The sequence below is a fragment of the Salvelinus namaycush genome, chromosome 37 (assembly GCF_016432855.1).
Source record: "Salvelinus namaycush isolate Seneca chromosome 37, SaNama_1.0, whole genome shotgun sequence".
In the NCBI taxonomy this organism is placed as follows: Eukaryota; Metazoa; Chordata; class Actinopteri; order Salmoniformes; family Salmonidae; genus Salvelinus; species Salvelinus namaycush.
In genome coordinates, this window is record NC_052343.1 from 23,851,519 (window position 1) to 23,870,335 (window position 18,817).

Genomic DNA, 18,817 nt, shown 5'->3' on the forward strand with positions numbered 1-18,817 from the left:
TCTAGTATTGTCTTGCATTAGGAGGAACCCAGGGCCAACCGCACCAGCATATGGTCTCACAAGGGGTCTGAGGATCTCATCTCGGTACCTAATGGCAGTCAGGCTACCTCTGGCGAGCACATGGAGGGCTGTGCGGCCCCCCAAAGAAATGCCACCCCACATCATGACTGACCCACCGCCAAACCGGTCATGCTGGAGGATGTTGCAGGCCGCAGAACGTTCTCCACGGCGTCTCCAGACTCTGTCACGTCTATCACATGTGCTCAGTGTGAACCTGCTTTCATCTGTGAAGAGCACAGGGCGCCAGTGGCGAATTTGCCAATCTTGGTGTTCTCTGGCAAATGCCAAACATCCTGCACGGTGTTGGGCTGTAAGCACAACCCCCACCTGTGGACGTCGGGCCCTCATACCACCCTCATGGAGTCTGTTTCTGACCGTTTGAGCAGACACATGCACATTTGTGGCCTGCTGGAGGTCATTTTGCAGGGCTCTGGCAGTGCTCTTCCTGCTCCTCCTTGCACAAAGGCGGAGGTAGCGGTCCTGCTGCTGGGTTGTTGCCCTCCTACGGCCTCCTCCACGTCTCCTGATGTACTGGCCTGTCTCCTGGTAGCGCCTCCATGCTCTGGACACTACGCTGACAGACACAGCAAACCTTCTTGCCACAGCTCGCATTGATGTGCCATCCTGGATGAGCTGCACTACCTGAGCCACTTGTGTGGGTTGTAGACTCCGTCTCATGCTACCACTAGAGTGAAAGCACCGCCAGCATTCAAAAGTGACCAAAACATCAGCCAGGAAGCATAGGAACTGAGAAGTGGTCTGTGGTCACCACCTGCAGAACCACTCCTTTATTGGGGGTGTCTTGCTAATTGCCTATAATTTCCACCTGTTGTCTATTCCATTTGCACAACAGCATGTGAAATGTATTGTCAATCAGTGTTGCTTCCTAAGTGGACAGTTTGATTTCACAAAAGTGTGATTGACTTGGAGTTACATTGTGTTGTTTAAGTGTTCCCTTTATTTTTTTTGAGCAGTGTATATATATATTATGGTTGAATTATTTCTTGCTTCATTCTAACAACTTCTATTAGGCTAATATTTTCTCGAGTAGACCTACATTTATTGGACTATAATTTTTCCCATTTGCTATTTCTTCCTGTGGCCTAGAATATTTGTAACATCATCGGCACATATGGGTGTGAAAGGCTGTAGTAATCACTGGATATTTTATTTTGACCTCAGACGTGAAATGGACTTTGATCTGCCACCCACTTTGCCAGCCAGTGGTATCGCATGGGAGAGGGTCCTCCCGCCTCTTCTTCCCAGGCTGAACAGGACATTCGGGCTGTCCTCATTCACGCCGTCGGAGCGGCTCACCCCAGTGACGGAGCACACTGGCCCTGCACAGGTAGGTTTATTCCCGTTACACTGCATGCATGCAGTGCTCTAATTTCTCACTGATCAAACAATTTCTGGATTCATTTTTCATGACTTTGTTCTGTATCAATGAGTTAGCCTTGATTAATTAATTTTGTGTTTTACGTTCTATATTCTACTGACATTTTAATGAATGCCCATTTACGGCAGGTGCTCTTGCATTTTCTTATCGTTTGAACAAGATTACATAGAAGTAGATTAAACGAGCAGCAATAGTGTCAATTTGAGTAGTAATATTGGGTATCTTCCCCTGTTGCCAGGTGTGTTGTGACCACAGTCAATTCACAGTTCAGGTTGATGTGAAACACTTCAACCCAGAGGAGTTGATGGTCAAGGTGACAGGAGACTTTGTGGAGGTCCAAGGGAAACACAAAGAGAAAAAAGTAAGCAACTACTGTGTTGCATGTATTATGCAAGAGTTGTTCTCTATTCATAATCACACTTCCATAGTTTGTGATGACATTGAATATAGCCTGGTTACTATGCAATCCGTTTCTGCTTCAACCAACCACTGACCAGACTGGAAACCAGACCACTTGTGTTGATGAATCGTTATTGGAGACAGGAGGCCAAGTTGAGACATTGGACGAGGTGGATAAGGTATAATAAAGGCAGTTTATTCAAAGGTAAAGATATGTCAAATCGTGCGGCACGGCCCCGTTCGTCTAGCTCGTATGGAACTGTCGGAAGAGAGGCCAAAACATAGTGTGCAGTTCATTTATACAGTAAAATGACGTAGGTTGAATCTGGTAGTCTGGCCTTCTGATTGGTCGATCTGGGTCGTGGGTAGTCCTGTTCGGGCCTGGTGTCGACGTTCCATTGGCTCTTAACATTGTTCTTTGTCTTCGTTTCCCATCCTAGAAAAGAATGTGTATGCGTGTTGTTGTTGCAGGGGCCTTTTCTGCGTGTGTGTGTGTGTGTCTGTGGTTGGTATCTGATGAGAGCAGAATGTGTCTGAGAGGAAAGAGGGGGTGGGTGCATTTTGTACAAAGGATAGCTTATGTTGAGAAGTTGTTATAACAAGTTTCCAGTATCTATTACAATTTCTTACACTTGTTAGCCTGAAAAGGAGCATTCCTCACTGACCGTGTTCACTATAAACATGTGTTTGCAGGATGGGTCAGGGCTGGTGACGCGACAGTTCAACCAGCGCTACACGATTCCAGAGGGAGTGGACTCCATGGCTCTGGAGTCGGCTGTGTCGCCTGAAGGCATCCTCATCATATCTGCCCCTATGCTGCAGGGGGAGAACTCCACACACCGGTCCCACTCAGAACCATGAGCATACACGCGCTAGGAACAAACACACACAATCCATAGGAACCAGTGTTGGGGAGTAGTAAACTACATGTAGTTCAACTAGTAATTTAACTACATTTTGCAGTAGCTTGGTGGCAGTTCAAATCTTGGTAGTATTTAGTAGTTAGCTACACTACATGGCAAAAAAAGAAGTTAACTACTGGAATTACACTACTTTTTTTGCAAATAGAAAATTAAATATGGGTGTAGTAAGCAATCATTTCCTTTCTTTTTCAGTATTACTCCCTTCTAGTTCTCACTTGAAACATAGTTGTTTAATATGCTAAATTACACATTCTGTTAACATCTTACTCCAGAGTGAACTGTCTTTGCAATTTGTAGTCTGACATTTCAAACTTAAATATGATAATTTATCACGAAGTAGTTTGATGTAGTGAACTCTTTTCAAATTAATTTTAGTTAAAGAAAATAAAAATGTAGTTAAAGGTAACTTTATTGTAGCTTAACTTCTTTCAGTGTGAAGTAATTGGTAGCTTGGTAAACTATGCACACACACAAATACAGGCACACTCCTCCAGACATATCAAACACTCACCAAGGAACTGGTGCCTGCCTGTACCAAAACACCCATTAACTATGCCATCACACCATTAAAATTCCCTACTCTCTCTCTGAGGTTTGTACATATTAACAGGACAGATTCCTAATTTAAAAGCATCCCTCATCCTAAAGAATCCTATTTAACTCAATCTTAAAATGTTTTTATGGAACCATTCATTGTAAATATGATATAAAACCATTGAAAATTTTGATTTGTATTGTGTGGAGTGTCTAATGCCCTCTAAGTCATGAGTAAATGTTTTAACACTCAGAGATTTAAGTATGTTCACAAAACCCAACAGTAAGGTTGTTGTATATTTTCTAACTATTTATTGTAAGAGAATTAGTAAAAAATAAATGCACTATATATTTCTGTACAAAAATAAAATAAAAATGCTGTTGAATAGATTGGTTGTTTCTGTTCCATGTGTGCGTGCACACCACCAGTGCTCACTCTTCCTGGAATTCATCCAACAGCGAGTCCACCTCACTGAAAGAAAAAACATGTTTTTAGAGCATGTTCTATGGTTGCTTCAACACTTTGCATAGCCAAATATTATATAACTCTAGGAATCAAATGGGTCTGCAATGTGAGAAAATAAAATGTAACATTTTACTCCAAAGACAAAAACCAGCATAACATCATGATTTAACTATACAGTGCATTCGGAATGTATTCAGACGCCTTGACTTTTTCCACATTTTGTTATGTTACAGCCTTATTCTAAAATTGATTAAATTGTCCCCCCCCTCACCTACACAATACTCCATAATGACAAAGAAAATAGGTTTTTAGAAATGTTTGCAAAAAATTAAATAAAATCTCAATCACATAAGTATTCAGATCCTTTACTCAGTACTTTGTTGAAGCACTTTTGGCAGCGATTAAAGCCTTGAGTCTTCTTGGGTATGACGCTGCAAGCTTGGCACACCTGTATTTGGGGAGTGTCTCTCATTCTTCTCTGCAGATCCTTTCAAGCTCTGTCAGGCTGGATGAGGAGCGTCGCTGCACAGTTATTTTCAGGTCTTTCCCGAGATGTTCGAACAGGCTCAAGTCCGGGCTCTGGCTGGGCCACTCAAGGACATTCAGAGACTTGTCCTGAAGCCACTCCTGCATTGTCTTGGCTGTGTGCTTAGGGTCATTGTCTGGTTCTAAAAACCTGTTTTTGATTTGTCATTATGGGATAGTGTGTAGATTGATGAACATTTTTTATTTAATCCATTTTAGAATAAGGCTGTGCCTTCAGAAAGTATTCATACCCCTGGACGTATTCCACATTTTGTTGTTACAGCCTGAATTCACAATTGATTAAAAAAAAAAAAAAAAAAATCTCAACCATCTAGGTTTTTAGAACTTATTCCACATTTATTGAAAATGAAATATAGAAATTTGTAGAAGCACCTTTGACAGTGATTACAGCTGTGAATCTTTCTGGGTAAGTCTCTAATAGCTTTTCACACCTGGATTAGGTAACATTGGTCAATTATGCTTTTCAAAATGTTTCAAACTGTCAAATTGGTTGTTGATCATTGCGAGAAACTTTTTCAAGGCTTTCCATAGATCATCAAGTAGATTTAATTCAAAACTGTTACTCGGCCACTCAGGAACATTCACCGTCTTATTGGTAACCAACTCCAGTGTAGATTTAGCCTTGTGTTTTAGGTTACTGTCAGGTTAATTAATCTCCCAGTGTCTGGTGGAAAGCAACGGAACCAAGTTTTCGCCTGCTCCATTACGTTTTTTTTATCCTGAAAAATGACCCAGTTCTTAACGATTACAAGCATACCCATAACATGACACAGCCACCACTATGCTTGAAGATATGGTGAATGGTACTCAGTAATGTGTTGGATTTGCCCCAAACATAGCACTTTGTATTCAGGACAAAAAGTGAATTGCTTTGCCACATTTTTTGCAGTTTTACTTCAATGCCTTATTGGAAACAGGATGTATGTTTTGGAATATTTTTATTCTGTACAGGCTTCCTTATTTTCACTCAGTTATTTAGGTTAGTATTGTGGAGTAGCTACAATGTGGTTGATCCAGCCCCTGCAATTTCCTATCACAGCCATTAAACTCTAACTGTCACCATTGGCATCATGATGAAATCCCTGAGTGGTTTCCTTCCTCTCCAGCAACTGAGTTAGGAAGGACACCTGTATCTTTGTAGTGACTGTTATTGTTACACCATCCAAAGTGTAATTAATAACTTCACAATGCTCAAAGGGATACTCAACGTCTGCTTTTTTCCTATTCTTTGTTTACCCATCTACCAATAGCCACCCTTCTTTGCAAGGCATTGGAAAACTTCACTGGCTATTGTGGTCGAATCTGTGTTTGAAATTCACTGCTCGACTGAGGGACCTTAAAGATAAATGTTTGTGTGGGGTACATAGAGGTAGTCATTCAAAAATCATGCTAACCACTTTTATTGCACTGTGAAACAATGCAATTTATTATGTGACTTGTTAAGCACATTTTTACTCACAAATTTATTTAGGCTTGCCATGACAAAGGGGTTGAATACTTGACGCAAGACATTTTTCAGCTTTTAATTTGTAAAGATTTAATAACTTAAATTTAGGCTTTAACACAAAATGTGGATAAAAGTGAATACTTTCACAAGGCACTGTAATTACTCTGAAAATATTTTAAGTTCATTATCTTAATGAGTAAAGGTCAATGAAATAAATGACGAAGGATGTACTGTATCTAGGGAACATATACCAGTTCTTTACCTGATTTGCTCCTTCACCCACTTCCTCTGCTGCCTTAAGACCTTCAGTAAGGGGTCATCTTTAAACTCCTGCTCATCTGAATCTTAAGGGGGAAAAGATATGCAGTTAAAATGTCACTGTGCAGATAACAAAAGTAACTTCAGGAGCATTTGATTACATTACCGATTCTTTTTGTTGTAACTTCAGCTACTTTCTAGCAAAGCTATGCCAGGAGTTCATAATATGTTATATTAGAGCACATGTTAACTGTACACAGGTATAAATAGCCAGAAATGTACACATGAACACAAGCAAGGTGAAGTGAAAATAGATAACTGGCACTGGTCCATACGGTCAATGTACTCCTGTAACAGAGAGGACAGTGGCATCACTCAATTGTTATGCCGCCCAAAAGACCCCTTTAGCATTTAGGGAAAAATCCTAACTTATTATTTAGAGTAAGAAATGCATGTATAGGAATGGGATATTCAGGAAAAAGTTCAAGTTAGGATTCAGTCCCGGTGGAACTTGACTGGAGGCTATATATACACACACTATTATACAGCCAGAGTCTACTCCACCTCTGCTACCTAGAGTTAAGGTCAGCAGTCCCCACTGCACCAGGCAGTCTCACCTTCAGCCTCCTGCAGCAGCTGAGCTACAACCTCCTGGGGCTGCTGTGCACTGGGAGGCGGGGCAGGGGACTGCGGGGGCGCATATCTGGGAGAGTCAGAGGACACAGGGGTTCTGGGCGGGTCTGGGGAGTCCGTGGTCAGGAACAGTACCTCTGAAACTACCTGCCAAGGTAAATTAATATGCTTTACTCAGTTAATATCTTTATTTAAATTAAACTAACCTGGATAAATGAATAAAGTAAATTAATATTATTGTAAGACTTAAATTCATAACAGCCTTTCTTCAATGTGTTAATGGCATCTAGCATCAGTGATGCTGATGACCCACGGTGTTTGTTTTTTAGTTTTTTAGGGGTGGATCAGCTTAATATTGCGGGAAAGAATGTTGCTTCCATCAATGTAATTGTCTGCATCATTTCCAATCCCCCATATATTTTTGGGGTAAATATATATATCCATACACACATGCATACATATACTGTATATACATACCTATATAGGCATACATACTTTTTAAAAGAATATACCTTTATAATTATTCCTCGCAAACCCTACCACCGATCCCCCAATTGGAGTAAACTAATAAACACTTTGGCTTTTACCTTCAATTTATACACATTTTACAGACACAGTCTACTTTACAATAGTTATCTTGTTTGTTCTTAGTCCTTCCTCTTTTTTCTGATGTCCATCCAGTTTGATTTCTATTTGTAACTGTGCTATTTCACAAAAGTTCCAAACCTATATACATTTTACAGATCCCGTATGTTTTACATTGTTTATCTTGTTATTAGTCCCACCCTTCAGCTCCATTCAACCCTTCCCATCTATCTCTCAACATCATCCATTTCGGATTTCTATTTGCCATATATTTTTCAACTGACCCACAGTGTTAACTGACCTGACCCAGGGCGCTGTGTATGGGAGAGGGTGGTGGAGCACGATCTCCAGGGCAGCCCTCTCTCACTATCCCCGGCCCCCTTTCCTGTTGCCCCCAGTCTCTGCTGGGCTCCTCCCTCCATGGGGTGACCCTGTCTTTACCTCTGGTGCTGTGTTGGCTCACACTCCAATCTGCATAGCTGGGCCTCTCAGCATGGTCCCTGTCACCAACGTGACACCTACAGAGATATTGTCATTGAGTTTACAGACTGGGCCACATGTCATTCAGTCAAACTGTCACCCCTCTTATATACAGGTCATACCTGGCTGATTTCTTCTTTCTGCAGGAAGGCCCTGTCCGCTTCTCACTCCTCTCCTTCTGTAGTGTCTCCTTTTTTGTCCTCTCGGTTCTCCTCTGTTGAACTACCCACTCTTCCTCTGTGGTCACAGACAAGGCAGGCGGTGGTGGCGAGGACTCATGTTTACTAGTGGGCTCCTCAGTGGAGGTGTCTGTGGAGCTGGACTGGGCTTTGGGCTGCCTGACGGTCCGGTCGGCCCCAGAGACCTCACTCCTCTTTGGGTTCCTCTGGTGGCTGGGTGGAGGGGAGTGGGGCTGAGTGGTACAAGGAAGGATGTCACAGAGAAGGTGCATGTGGGGACGGGCCGAGGAATCCGACTGCAACTTAGAGACGGTGGGGCTGGAGATGGGGAGGGAGGGGGCAACTCTATGAGAGGAATAGGCAGGGAGAGGATTCCGCTGTACCTAACGAAGGGGAACAAATCAAATCATATGATCTGTGATTAGCTAAATGCATTGGAAAATACTACCACACAATGGCAGACATTTCAAAGAGACTTCAAAACCTCTTTCTAATAGCAGGTGTAGTAGACAAGGGGGTAAGTACCTTGTGTGCCTGCCAGCTGACAGAGTGCTGATGAAAGGTGTAACCCTGCTGTGGGTTTGACTGAACCCACTGACTGGCCTGCTCCATCTTCCTCCTCAGACGCCACTGAAACAGGATGTCCTCCTCTGGGCGTGTGCGGGGGTCAGGGGGACCAACCACAGACGGTTTGGGAGCGGTTCCAGCATAGAGGTCTGCTGAGCTTAGGTTCCCCACAACTTGAGGAAGCGGTTACACAAGAAGAGTTATTGCAATATGTGTATTCAGATAAAGTGAAAAAAGAAAGTTGCAAAAGGAAACTAAATCGTGACCATGAGAAATGAGGGACGTGGCAAGAGCACAGAATAAGAGTGGCTCTGGGAGTTTGAAAAAGCAATATCATGTGGTTGAGACAAGGGAAATTCATGCAAATCAGATGTTTTGAACTTCCCAACCCCCATGGCTCACCAGTGGTTGAGTCGATAAGACTGGTAACTATAGGCCTTCGGACTGGCTCATCTATGCTCACAGGGGAGGAAAAATTGGAGCAGCCCAGGCCCTCAGAGCTGATGGGAATAGATCCACTACTGAGTGAGTGCTCACTGAAAACATAACATTTAGTTTTTGTAAGACTAATCCAAGTCTCCTCATTGCAACTGACTGAATTACATTTAATTGACCCCAACCCTGCTCAGTGTATTCCATTCCTCCCAGCATATCTACCTTCTGTGTAGCAGTCTACTGGCTTTCTCCTGTAGATGCTGTATCTCAGAGTCTCCAAGGTCATCGTGAGAGGAGTCTGACAAGCCCTGCCAGGGCATCAGAAAGAGAGATGCCAGTGAGTGCACCAGAGGCATCATCTCCTGTCACCATTTCTATCACCAACATTCACAATGTTGTGTAACTGAGCCCTCAGCGGGTTCTGTTTTGAACACGCTTTATGGATCAGTTCTATAAAAGCTCACGTCAGTTGCATATCGAGTTTAACTCATTCCCTCAGGGATATGCAGCAAGCTGGATATGGAGCGATGTTTTGACCAGAAGGGGTATTAACGAAGGCATCAAACACAGTTGCATAATCAAAGGGAACAGCTTCTAACTAGTTCATATAAACAGTGGTTGGGCAGAACATGTCGTCTGGTGTTGGTATGCAAATATTTATGAGGAGCGGCACTCTGCATGGGGAGTCTTTCTTCTAATACATCTCAGCCATTCTGGCTCTTGCACACTTGACAGAATTACATACACCTGTCTAATACCAATATATCTCACCATCTCAAAAAGAAACTTACCAGGACGGAGCATGAACAGGACGATGATGTACTCACCATGGCACTAAGATCAAGGAGTCCCCTGCATGGGGAGAGGGTGGTGCCATGCCGAAACTGCCCAACTGGACTGAGGGTGGTGGCTGAGTCTTTTCTAAGGGAAAGGCCTGTGTACATAAAGAAATAGGGAATGAACGAGAAGACATTGTATTTTACTGTTTATACATACAGCATATTTATTTATATACTTGATATATCTCACTAATATAGCTACTGCTGTACATATTCATCCGGTGTATAGATTGCATTTTGATGCAGTGCTATTTGGGTTGTTAATTGGATTCGCCCTGACGTTCTTGATTTCTTTCCTTAAATTTTTTATTTTTATTATTTGACTGCATTGTTAGGAGCTAGTAACATAAGATTGTCGCTGCACCCGCTATAACACCTCCTAAACTGTGTACACGACCAATAAACTTTGATTTGAAATGGAGAGCAGAGCAAGACAGTTGGTCAAATACATCACAACAGTCACTAGATTCCTTGTTTTCTAGAGCCAGCAAATCTTTTAGTGATTTTCAATGAGATGTAAAGAATAATGAATGATCCAAGTGAAGTACCTTTGTCAGTGGTTTGAGTGGGTGTAGAACTGGTGGGTAGAGGGGAGGAGGACAGCCACCAGAAAGGCTGCTGGCCCTCTCCCACCATTGCCGACATCTGCTGACGCTCCTCTCGACTCTGTGGCCTTCCGTGACGAAAGCGTTCAATGTACCTGGAAAAGGAATTATTGTAGTTACTAATGAGACTTGTAAAGGGCATGAAACCATAAATCAATACAAAAATCCTATGACCTCATCACCTGCAAGCTTATTGTGGATATCATGATACACACTATAATGAAGACATACATAAGGATGCAGGGTCACAAATGCTGTATGACATGTCACAAATAAAACAAATTACCATCATGTAATTCTAGAAATAGTATTAAGCATACTTTGCCAACACTGAATCTTCCTGCTCTCCTCCCCCAGTGGAGACCAGGGACTTTCCCGATGTCGGGTCCCGTGTCAGTGTGTCTGTGTTCGGGGAGGCGGCAGTGTTGCCCGGGGAGGACCCAAGGTCAGTGGAGGGCCAGGACTCTAAGAAACTAGGCTGGGCCTCTGTGGCAGGAGGAGGACAGAAGACAAAGTGGTTGGCTGCCCCGAGGAAGCACTGGTCCTCTGGGCTCAGTGAGTGTGTCTGGAGAGGAGGGCTGGACAGCTGGGCAAGGAGAACAGGGCTCAGGGTCTAAGACAAACCAGGAAAAAAGCTACAGTTTGATGAAGAGACTAATGACAATACATTTATTTACTGTATTGGAGTATGTGTATTTGGAAAAGACCCCGACAGCCCCTGAAGTCCAGTTTACAGTTTTCCTCTGTTGCTTTGGAAGCTTCTTGGTGCGTGAGGGGTAGTAATGTGTTTTTCCCAGAGGTGGGTCTGGCGGGAAGGGATTCTTCCTTGTGAACAGAGCAGCACCACTAAGAGAGCAAGAGAGACAAAGGTGACCATTTTCATTGTGGTAAAAACATATCGTTCTGGTTTGAAAACGGTAGCTCTGCATTCCTAATTACTTGTTCCACGTCTCACCTGGATTTCATGTTGACAGTACCACCGGCACCAACTCACACACTGGGCAGAGGTGTTATAGCCCACATGTAGACAACTCTTAGCTATAATCATAGGATGAGACAGTGTTAAAGTGTGTGTCAGGTAAATGCATAGCACACACGCATTTGATTTAACAAGAGAGTGAAAAGAGACAACTAGCTAATTAGCTAGCTAACAGCATTGCAGTTTAAAACTGTTTTTATTCATTTAGAAAGGCTAGATCACTGACATCGATTACGTATTAAATACTTTTTTTAAAGCACGTACTTTCCATGTAAATGTTACTTGAGCATCTCGATTTGATCACTGCCTGGGTTGATTCAATGAAAGGAAAACATAGTGCGCCTTCCGGGTTTTTATCCGGTTTGGGCTTGTATCAGTTACCGGGCAACCAAACGGCGAAATAAAATAGTTAGATTAGTAAAATCATATGCATAGTCTAGACAATTAGTTCTACCTTTGTAAATGGTACATTCCTCGCAGGATAACCTTTTATTCAACTATTTGACAGATTCAATAATCTAGAGTTTATCTTTACCGAGAACATCATTATCGACAACGATCGATTCTGGCCAATCTAGAAAAAGTTGGTAAGTGACAGACATTGATTTGAACCAATGATACTCGTGTAGTCGACTCCACATTGTACAACCAGTAGAAAGGAAGCGACCTGCGCGCGGAAGAGGAAAGTCTTCTGAAACAAATCCGACCACCGCGGAAACCAACCAACCAACCAGCCAGCTGGCCAGCCTGTTAGTTGTTGGAGGGTAACAAAACTATGTTCTATGTATAGATACGTGGCATTTGGACATTAATTCTACAATCATTTTCTGCTGATGAAAAGTTATGTATCAAATAGACATAATTCGAATAATGCGTATATACACGCTTACTCAAGAAAAGACTGCTTCAATTTGCGTTAGTTTACGTTAACCAGTTACTTTAGCTAGCTACGGCATCCAGGCACAACAACAGTCCTCTTGGGTCATTTAATATCTAGCTACATATTTTGCATCAGTATTTCCCTGTACATAATCTTTTTAGCAAACTTGTCGTTGTAACTAGCTACCAACTAACTTGTATTTTATCTTTTGTTTTGGGGATTTCTGAATGTCAGTGTGAACGGGTAGACTGATCATGCATCACGTCAAGATCAAGACTGAGAAGCCAGGTGAGCGCTTGAACATTTCAAAACCAAAAACCCATTCAGCTGACGATACAGTGGTACCTAACACTATCTACTGGAATTATTATATCTCTCCTAAGTAAAGTCGACTGTTTATTTATATTTGTCAGATGCAGAGGGGAGTGGTGCACGCAGCCGACTAGATGCAGTATTACAGGGGCTGGTAGAGAAGAGTGACAGTGAGAGGTTGGTGTTTTTACTTTATTTGGAAAGATACAGTACATTAACTGGCTTGACACTGAAACGTACAGCTTCCGGAACCTTTCCTTGGCTGTGCACTGTCTAATCAAGCTTAGGTGATGGGAAATGTTGGTTTTGCTGTTTTTCCAGGGAACAAAATGAAGATGAGACAAAGATGGCAGAAGAGTCTCTGAGCAAGTATGGCTGTAACATTTTTTTTCCCCTTCTGGTATTCCAACTTTCTATATTAAATGAAGTATGCTATTGAGACTCACTCAATAGCCTATTGTGGTTCCACTACTTCTGTAGTTATTCCGATTGCCTGTTTCTTCCATAGGGATGTGTCTCCATCTTCTGCTGGGAAGCGGTAAGCCTTATTTGAGTTTTTTAAACACATCTGACTGTGTGGCTGTTAGACACTGAAAGGCCTTGACCTGTCCCCTTTCCCTCATCGTTGATGTTATAGGCCATCGTCACGGTTCCCACAGCACCGGAGGAAGAAACGGAAAGAGATGGATGATAGCTTAACAGAGAGTAACCAACATAAACAAAGTAAGTCCGCTGCAGATGTCAATCCCCTGCCAAACACAGATCGTTTGACTTTTAAAAACCTTTTCTCTCACTCACTGACTACCCTTCAAGCTCTAGATATTCACCTACATATACAATCATTTGTTATCCTCCCTCTCTGCTAGATGCCTACATTATCAAGTTGTTTGACCGCAGTGTGGACCTGGCCCAGTACACCACCAGTACCCCACTTTACCCCATTTGCCGGGCCTGGATGAGGAACAACCCGGCGGTCAGAGAGAGAGCTGCATCCCCAAGCCCCCCACACAGCATGGGGGAAGAGGAGGTAAGCTCACAACCAAAAAGCAGGACAAAGATGCCCACAATGTGGGCATAAATATATATTTTTCATTAGTGCTCTCTGTCCATATTTGTTTTCTCACTTTTTACCTGCATCTTGCCAGGCTGCAGACATGCTCAATGGTAAGGGACAGAATGTGTATCGCCTTCCTCCGCCCACCTCCTGTCCTCTCAACCCTTCTGGAGATCCTGTCAATCTGAGGATCCCGCCCACAGAAAAGCCTATCGTCAGCAAGGTACTGTATAACATCTGCTACGCCTAGGCGTCATTTTCATATTTGCCACAGTAAAACGGTTGATTGCTTCAACCTGTCTGTCTTTGTCACCAGTCTACAGATACATCTCTTGTGTCTGGTCCCCTCATATACAACCACATAGAACGCTGGAAAAAGATCAGGCAAAAGTAAGTCTAATCACAAAAGCTAACTTTGTTGACATGAATAGATTGTGGAGTCGAATATCAACTATTGAACCGAATGTAATGTTGATTGGGAAAAAAGTTGATACAAATTCTGTCACAATGTAAACATTGTTTATCTAGCTGCGATCAATCTTATTAATATACATAACTGTTCAGATGGAAAGAAGCGTCCAACAAGAATCAGCTGAGGTATAGTGAGAGCATCAAGATCCTGAAAGAGATGAAGGAGATGTACGACCGCTAGCTGGGAATCCCCCAGGCAGTATCCCACAGCAGAGGGAGGAGAAAAGAATAGAGCAGGTAGGAGCCACGGGGAAGTCATCTATCCCAGGACGCTGCCCTAGTCCTCTCCCCAAGGAGGACATTGTGTGACAATGTCAGAGGAGCCTCATGGAGCCCATTTCTACCATATACTGCTACAATTAGGGACCCAAAGTCCTCGTTTTGAAAATGTAGCAATACTTTCAGTAAGTTGATGCTTCTGGTGGGCCCAAGTTCATCTGTTTAAATAATTATTACATGTTTTTTGTCATATTACAGAATATCTGGTAATGCATTATTATAGTCTGTTGTCAATCACAACAATGTGTCATGAAAAGTTTGTAAACAGGTTGAGTAGTGTGCAACATTTTGTCTAAATTCCGGGATACTCTGAATTAATTCCAGGCTTCCAGTGGTAAATATTTGTGTTTTTAGGATCACCAGTTTCCCAGACAAGCAGTGCTCTTGTGAATATTTTTTGTTTAATAAACATTCAAAAGAAAAGTCTCTCACACATCTAAAATGTAAAAGTAAAAATGTAAACTGAAAGAAAAAAAAGATTTATAAAAAGTTGTAAAGAGCTATTGTAATCTATTCATCGCTATAATATATCTGCCAGTGCTGTTTTTACAATTGATTGATGAAATGTAATTCAAAGGATTTCTCCACGGCAAATATTTTGGGAGAGGGTTTTTCAGAAGGATCTTGTCATCTGCAGGTCAGAAACACAGTCCACATGGATGAAATAGGTCCAAGATATCTATCACATACAGGCAATAAATGTTCTGTTTGTTTTGGATCACAAAGGAATGTTGTCTCAAGTAAAACAATTGTAAGTGTTTTTCTTTGGTCAGATTTCAAAGAGTCCTTTCAGGAGTCAACTCTTATATTAGCTACAAGCAAAATATTAACAGAAATTAATAAATGACCTTTATTAGTTATTTTTGATACCAAATTTGATCCGTCTGGTCGAAGTCTTGTAAGATTTTGAAATTAGAGTTTTAGGAATGTTATTGTTTATTTGTGTGTGAGAATTTCCCCATAATGTCAACATAACATCCCCATAATTTTCCCATAACATCAAAATAAGGTCTCCATAACTTCAACATCACTATAACAGAAGTTAAATCTGGTAACTCCATCTACATTGCTTGCTCTTAAAGCAATTTGTGACAACTACTGATGTAAAAAGGGCTTTATAAAATACATTTGATTGATTTGATTACCACCATGAAAACCACAATGACAACAGCTACTGACCATTTCAAGTCCCATAACTACAGTATAGATACAGTCAAATTACTCTGTAATACAGATGTACTAGCCCTGTCTTTTGCAGATGTCTCACACCTCAGTTTCCACTTTACTATCAGACTGGTCACCAGTGGGGTGTAAATGTCCTCTTTCTCCTGGATCCAGAGACTCAGACTTACGGGAGATCCGGGAGAGATGGGAGTTCAGGGAGCGCGTTGATGACACAAAGTTCATCCCGTGGTCCTCTGCAAAAGCGTTCTCGAATACGAGCAGCACGGACTGACGCAGCTTCTTCTGGAACTCATCACACATGAAGACGTACAGGATGGGGTTCAGGCAGCTGTTGAGGAATGCCAGGCTAGCAGACAGGGGAATCCCTATATGCACGACCAGCTTGAGGCCTTGGTTGTCTTCTTCCATGATGTCCAGAAACTGGAAGACCTGGAATGGCATCCAGCAGATGAAGAAGGCCAGGACAACGGAGATGGTGATCCGGAGGGACCTGCACGTTCTTCCTTTCTGAAGGCGCCTGATGCGTATCCATATGGCAATGTAAGAGCCTATGATGACCAGGAATGGGATGAGAAAGCCCAGCAGAAAGCGGAACACAACCAAGTTCCTGTAGGTGGAAGAATGGGGAAATGAATAACTGCACATTGTCCTATTATCATGGTGTATGATCTGCCGAAAGATGGTGAATGGGAGGCTGCAGACCAATGAGGCTAGCCAGATCCCCACACAGATGACCTCAGCCCTGCGTGGCGTGCACTTGTTATGGGCCCACACAACCACCCACGTGGACAGACAGCGGTCCAGACTGATGGCCGCCAGGAGGAAGATGCTGGCGAACATGTTGAGCACAGTCACCATGCTGTTTAACTTGCAAAGGATGTCACCGAAAGGCCAATCATAACCACGGGCGATGTTGATGATATAGAGGAGCAGAAAGGAAGTGAAGAGGAAGTCTGCCAAGGCCAGGTTGAGGAACCAAACAGAGTTGACAGTCTTCTTTATCCTGCAGCTCGTCACGTAGATCACCAAGCCGTTGCCAGTGGGGCCAAGCACAAACGCCACACAGTAGACAACCAGAGATGTTATGTCCATCCCAGTTGTCACATCGGAATATACCATGGTAGAGTTTTCTGAAATTAGAAAGAAATATTACCAATTGTCTTTTAGGCTCCAACACATTGTAGTCTTAAATATAGTGCTGATTAGTAGACTTGTCTATAAGAGATTATTTGAAACGGATGTTATCTGAAAGGGAAGTCAGTATCTTGCAAAATAGTGTATATTTTGTGCAACCTTGCACACGTCTACTGCACTGCTATAGATAAGCCTTAAATATCTATTTGTTTATTTGGATCAATTATTCACAAGAAATGTCCCAATGGAATGGTGAAAAAGAGAAGGTTACATTGTGGTAATTTGTTACCCCAGTTTTCATTCATTTCCCACCTACTATGACCAGGTATGACTTTCAACAAGGAAAGTCATTAGATTTATAGAAGACATTTAGTACATGACTTAGCCCTCATATGTTCTCTATTCACTCATAATGCAACAATTCTAATGCATAGGAGTTTCTAAAAAATTAGTAAAAAGCAATTGACAAAAATCGAGATGACATTAAGAATTGCATGTTTGTCATGAAACTCTACTTCTACAAATGAAGCATCAGTCTGAATGAAAAGTTAAAGCACCCGGTGCAGAGATCATAAGGGTAGAAAAAAATAGACTATAAAGCGTCTTACCCATTTCCATCTTATTCTCTATAGCAATGAATATCATCCACTCTCTCGCCACAAATGAAACAGCTCTCTCTCGCGTGCGCGCGCTGTCGCCCTCTGCCTCCCTCCCTTTCTCTTCAAACATCCTCTCAAAGTTTAAAGTGTCTTATTTCATATTTGAAGATGGTATGGCTTAGGGTTGAATAACAGGAACTGGGTTACCGAGATTTCCCTGTCAAACCTACTCCATTTTCCCAGTATGAATAACTGCGAGAAACCGGTAATTTATAATGAATTATTTATATGAACAGGATCAGCATGATGTGAAATGGAATTCTTAAATTATATGCCATATCTAAATCTGGCTTCTTTGGAAAAAGTACTAAATTGTCATACTTGAGTAAAAGTAAAGATACCTTAATAGAAAATTACTCAAGTGAAAATCAGCCAGTAAAATACTACTTGAGTAAAAGTATTTCGTTTTAAAAATACTTAAGTATCAAAAGTAAAAGTATGAATAATTTCAAATTCCTTTATATTAAGCAAACCAGACGTCACAATTTTCTTTACTTTTTTTTTTTATTGTCGGAAGCCAGGGCACACTCCAACACTCAGACATAATTTACAAACGAAGTACGCGTGTTTAGTGAGTCCGCCAGATCAGATGCAGTTGGGATGACCAGGGATTTTCCCATGATAAGTGTGTGAATTGGACCATTTTCTTGTCACTGTAACGAGTACTTTTGGGTGTCAGGGAAAATGTATGGAGTAAAAAGTACATTATTTTCTTTAGGAATGTAGTGAAGTAAAAGTAAAAATCGCCAAAAATATAAATAGCAAAGTAAAGTACAGATAACTCATCAACGCTTCTCAGTATGGAGTGCAGTTCACAATGCATGTATCATCTCATCATGGTAACTTTATTTTTTCTTGTGAAAGGTAGGACTACATTTGCTGCAACAGCCTATGCTACAGTAATATAAGGACTGAATGCGGTCCAATTTACTCTTCTCCATCTGGTTTTCGGGGTCACCATTTTTTTCACTGTAAAGATGCATTTTTAAATTGCAGCTGCAGAGTTTTAAAACAGCCTATCACTCGAATATCATTACTTTAAATCAGTGTGCATGCAAATACTCTTTCTGTCTTTCTCGCTCCATCCATTCCATTCAAATTGCATCCAAAATAGATAGGCCTAATCCTGGTCAAGATTGTTATACTGTACAGTGCATTCCGAATGTATTCAGGCTCCTTGACTTTTTCCACGTTTTGTTATGTTACAGCCTTATTATTAAATTGTCCCCCACATAAATCTACACACAATACTCCATAATGACAAAGCAAAGAATACTTCCTGAATGCATTCTATAGCCTATAGATCTTTGAGCCTACCTCTTTCAGGTAATAAATGAAATGCAGTATTAGCCTTATTAGCCTTTAGCTAATGAATGATGGGTTATGCATAGGTTAAGCTTCTAATTTATAGCGGTCTCTTGCATAATCCACACCTATGCTCCACTGGCCTCTCTCCTTAAAAAAATGATCCTTAGCTCTTGGAGTCCCAGGAAAAGCTAGACTAGAATA

General features: G+C 41.8%; 4 protein-coding genes across 6 annotated transcripts; 2 read left to right on the top strand and 2 right to left on the bottom strand.

Moving 5' to 3' along the window:
- Positions 1-1,161: 1,161 nt before the first annotated feature.
- On the top strand, positions 1,162-3,751 carry LOC120031667 (alpha-crystallin A chain-like). The gene is made up of 3 exons (XM_038977463.1): positions 1,162-1,408; positions 1,698-1,820; positions 2,552-3,751. The coding sequence occupies exons 1-3, from the start codon at positions 1,193-1,195 to the stop codon at positions 2,717-2,719; spliced, it is 507 nt and encodes a 168-aa protein (XP_038833391.1). The 5' UTR covers positions 1,162-1,192; the 3' UTR covers positions 2,720-3,751.
- On the bottom strand, positions 3,613-11,821 carry proser3 (proline and serine rich 3). The gene is made up of 14 exons (XM_038977462.1): positions 11,599-11,821; positions 11,311-11,393; positions 11,090-11,201; positions 10,676-10,968; positions 10,299-10,450; positions 9,739-9,845; positions 9,134-9,219; positions 8,879-9,012; positions 8,435-8,649; positions 7,853-8,292; positions 7,552-7,768; positions 6,650-6,812; positions 6,037-6,118; positions 3,613-3,787 (listed from the first exon to the last, which is right to left on the bottom strand). Exons 2-14 carry the CDS (start codon positions 11,319-11,321, stop codon positions 3,748-3,750), a joined length of 2,052 nt encoding a protein of 683 aa, XP_038833390.1. The 5' UTR covers positions 11,322-11,393; positions 11,599-11,821; the 3' UTR covers positions 3,613-3,747.
- Positions 11,822-12,028: 207 nt separating this feature from the next.
- On the top strand, positions 12,029-15,550 carry lin37 (lin-37 DREAM MuvB core complex component). Of its 3 annotated transcripts, none has more exons than XM_038976709.1 (10): positions 12,029-12,098; positions 12,449-12,502; positions 12,628-12,703; positions 12,848-12,895; positions 13,035-13,064; positions 13,164-13,249; positions 13,393-13,553; positions 13,672-13,803; positions 13,897-13,970; positions 14,145-15,550. In XM_038976709.1, the coding sequence occupies exons 2-10, from the start codon at positions 12,469-12,471 to the stop codon at positions 14,230-14,232; spliced, it is 729 nt and encodes a 242-aa protein (XP_038832637.1). In that variant the 5' UTR covers positions 12,029-12,098; positions 12,449-12,468; the 3' UTR covers positions 14,233-15,550. The 3 variants fall into 3 exon arrangements, with proteins under 3 accessions (XP_038832637.1, XP_038832639.1, XP_038832638.1); XM_038976711.1 differs by having other exon boundaries at positions 12,634-12,703; XM_038976710.1 differs by having other exon boundaries at positions 12,097-12,174.
- Positions 15,551-15,593: 43 nt separating this feature from the next.
- On the bottom strand, positions 15,594-17,294 carry LOC120030912 (C3a anaphylatoxin chemotactic receptor-like). Its single transcript, XM_038976420.1, has 2 exons — positions 17,258-17,294; positions 15,594-16,645 (listed from the first exon to the last, which is right to left on the bottom strand). The coding sequence occupies exons 1-2, from the start codon at positions 17,292-17,294 to the stop codon at positions 15,594-15,596; spliced, it is 1,089 nt and encodes a 362-aa protein (XP_038832348.1).
- Between the last annotated feature and the right edge of the window lie 1,523 nt (positions 17,295-18,817).